Source organism: Aethalodelphis obliquidens, unplaced genomic scaffold, assembly GCF_003676395.1.
Source record: "Aethalodelphis obliquidens isolate GAN/ISIS:26980383/991018 unplaced genomic scaffold, ASM367639v1 scaffold2355, whole genome shotgun sequence".
Lineage (NCBI taxonomy): Eukaryota > Metazoa > Chordata > Mammalia > Artiodactyla > Delphinidae > Aethalodelphis > Aethalodelphis obliquidens.
In genome coordinates this window covers 1-3,524 of record NW_020840262.1, presented here as the reverse complement: position 1 = coordinate 3,524, position 3,524 = coordinate 1, and the positions used below count along the sequence as shown (strand labels likewise).

General features: G+C 40.8%; 1 protein-coding gene across 2 annotated transcripts; it reads left to right on the top strand.

Moving 5' to 3' along the window:
• The first annotated feature begins 29 nt into the window (after nt 1-29).
• Nucleotides 30-3,518, top strand: LOC113617173 (guanylate-binding protein 6-like). Of its 2 annotated transcripts, none has more exons than XR_003431541.1 (3): nt 30-1,169; nt 1,410-2,050; nt 2,387-2,525. XR_003431541.1 is itself a non-coding variant. In XM_027100444.1 (3 exons), exons 1-3 carry the CDS (start codon nt 114-116, stop codon nt 2,665-2,667), a joined length of 528 nt encoding a protein of 175 aa, XP_026956245.1. In that variant the 5' UTR covers nt 35-113; the 3' UTR covers nt 2,668-3,518. The 2 variants fall into 2 exon arrangements, 1 of the variants encoding a protein (XP_026956245.1); XM_027100444.1 differs by having other exon boundaries at nt 35-257; nt 1,948-2,050; nt 2,387-3,518.
• Nucleotides 3,519-3,524: the final 6 nt, after the last annotated feature.

The window sequence follows — 3,524 nt, the reverse complement described above, 5'->3', positions numbered from 1 at the left end:
TGAAAAAAAATGGGGATTTAAAAAGTTTTACTTCCCTTCTCTCACTTTTTTTTTTTTTTTTTTAGGTCCAGGAAGCTCTGCTTAAAGAAGGATTTAGAAAGAAATCTGAGGAGATGAATGCAGAGATAAATCTTTTGAAAAATATGATTGATAATGCTAAAGATGATGATACTCCCTGGCTGGCAGTAGCCTTGGACGAATTTGACAAAGAGATCTCTTCACTATTGTGCACTCCAGGCAAACTTCTTGGTCATATTGTGAGTGGTGTGAACTCCCTATTTAAAATGAAGTAGCTCTTCTTTTAAAGAAATTATAGATACACAATATATGTACATGCTCTGGCCTATGTTTGGTGTGAATGCTTTTCACTTGCATTCAGCAAATCTTTAAATATAAAAAGTGGTTACTAGAAAATATCAATGCCTGGCCCACATTAGATAGAATAAATGCATGGACACTTTGATATAGCATGTTCACTTTTAGGAAATATATGTGTGCAAAATCATATATATGTATATATACATACATACATACAAGAGGCCCGTTGAGGCATCCCTTTTAATGGCAAAAGATTGGAAACTACTTAAATGTCCATCTATATAAACTGGTAATATACATTTTCCATGTACATATACTGGAATACTATGTAGCCAGTAAAAAGATTGATAGTGGAGGTTTATATGTATAAATATAGAACAACCTTGAAGATATATAGTAGAGTGAAAAAAATGAGGTACAAAACAGTTTGTATAATCTGTTCACCATAAAAAATGCAATTCTTATGTGCACTCATATATATGTACACATAGAACGCCTCTGGAAGATTCATTAGAAAGTGGTATCATTGGTTCCTTCTGGGGAGAACAGCTTGGCATTCGTGATGGAAGGGACACACACTTTTCATTATATCCTCTATCTTCTCAATTTTGTAAAGAAAGCTTGTATTATCATTTCTCAAGTGACAAAGAAAACATAAAGTATAATACTAAAAATGATAATAAATGGAATGTGAAATTGCTATTAGATGATGAAATTGCTCATTGCTTCTAGAAATGACATCAGTCTGTTCAAAGAGTTGGATCAGAATACTAGAAAGCATAAAATTTGCATCCTAATCTTGTTTTCACTTTGGCTGTGTTTTTAATCCCTTATATTTCTTCAAAAAGAAGGTATAGGGCTTCCCTGGTGGCGGTGGTGGGGAGTCCGCCTGCCGATGCAGGGGACACGGGTTCGTGCCCCGGTCCGGGAAGATCCCACATGTCGCGGAGCGGCTGGGCCCGTGAGCCATGGCCGCTGAGCCTAAGCGTCCGGAGCCTGTGCTCCGCAACGGGAGAGGCCACAACAGTGAGAGGCCCATGTACCGCAAAAAACAAAAAACAAAAAAAACAAAAAACAAACAAAAAAAGGAGGTATAAACTTTCCTGTTACCCCTTGAAATCCTAGCTAGAGGAGAATGCAGCTGACATATTTTGAACTGTTATTGCCTATAGCCATAATGCTAAGCTCTTTCGCTAGACTCTTTAATCCTTCAAATAACATTAAGAAGCATCTACGCTTATTGTCAACATTTTAAAGATCTGAACGGAGAGGCTTAGCAAGTTAAACTAACTTGCCTAAAGTTACAGACAGCAAGTAGCAGAGGAAAACAGCAGCACATTTTAGAGGCAGTATTTCACATTGGGAAGAGCAATATAGGAAAGCACCAGACATCCTGGGTTTGTAGAACTGAACATAGTTCTGACTGGCTGGAATCTGGAGTGGGTAGAAGGAAGTAGCACGGGGCTAGATACTGGAGGAAGACAGGTCGCTGTAAGGAGCTTAGGCTTGTTGTAGTGAACCACTGTAGAATTTTAAACATGAAGCAAAAATTACATGGACATACTTGTTTTTGCAGCACTAATCTCCTCAATGGAATTTTAAGTTCTGTGCTCCTTCTTGGTTCCTCAGGCAAACGAAGTCCTCCAGAACTTTCTGCTGTCACAGGTGGCAATAGAGAAATCCATCCTGCAGGCAGATAAAGCCCTCAGTGATGGGGAGAAGGCTGTAGCAGGTACGGAGTAGGGCTCTGGCAGTCCCGCAGTTCCCTCTGACAGGTGTGAGAGCAAAACCTTCCTGATAAGGAAGAAGGAGCCTCTTCTCCATCTGTGGGATAGCTCTGCTACATCCAAAAACAGCAAGGGGAGTTGTGGTTGGACATGGTTAGATGTCAGCCAGACAGAGCCTCTCCCATCACATTCTGAAATGTGCTCTTGGTGGTGTGGACACGGGGGGTGGATTTCAGAGATTTTCTACCTCCCTTTCCAATTTTATTTGGTCTCTGAGGTCAGGAGGGTAGAGATCAGTCCTTACCTTATTTTCATCCCTCTCTAAAACCTTCTTGGGGCAGAGGAGCAGGCCAGGAGGGAGACAGCTGAGAGGGAACAGGAGCTGCTGAAACAGAAACTGCAGGAGCTGGAGCAGCAGACGGAAGCACGACAGAGGAGTCTCCAGGAAAACATAGCCCAGCTGACAGAGAAGCTGGCGAGGAGAAGAGAAAAGCATCTGAGAGAGCACAATATGATGTTGGAGCATAAGCTGAAGGTAGGTCAGGCTGTGGCCTTAGTAGTGCTTGACGGTCATTACCCTTGTACATCAGGAAGGGGTGGGCGAAGGTTACAGCAAGACTAGGGAGGGAAGCACCGCTGCCATTTACTGCTTGTGATATATTAAAACCCTGAAGCCTTTGAATCCTTCCAAAAAGCCTTTGAGTTCTACTGTATAAGTAGACTCTGGAGAGTTCAGCATGATTATGGCCCCTCCAGTCCCCTGGAGAATATAAATAGTGTTTGGATATCCATTTTGAGAATTTTAAAATGATCTCATGAGGCTTCATTAAACAGATATTCCAACCACATATATTTGATATGAGCAGCAACTGGCTTGCTTTACCAGGATCATTGCCGATTACCAGGAACCTTGCTACCACCCAGAGACCCTGAGGTAGATCTATGCTGTCATAAAACTATTGGAAATGTCCAGACTTAAAAACATAGAGAGGCAACGGCTTCTAAACTTGCTGCCTTGTCTCCAGGTGTGGATAGATACCCAAGCTATCATGTGACATAGAGGGAATTTTCTCACTGTCCATCTGGATGTGTTTATAACAGACTTCTATGATTTGGGTGACTGCACCATCTTGAGTGGGACTGAGAATCAGTGCAATCAGACCAAGGTTACCTCTCACCTCTCATTTTTTGGCTGGAACGTATATTTGTCCTCATGTCAGGCTTAGCTTTTTGGCAAAACCCAATGGTATGTGAATATTAGTAAGGCTGTAAACTATACTTTCTCTTAGTGTTTAGGTCCAAACCAGTAGATATTCTGTGTTACAAAATTCTCCTTTCATGACTGAGTAAGAAAGAACAATTTTAGCAGTGAAACAAAGATAATTTGCAAAGTTTTAAAGTTTGACAAAATGTAATCCTTGAAAAAAAATGGGGATTTAAAAAGTTTTACTTCCCTTCTCTCACTTTTTTTTTTTTTTT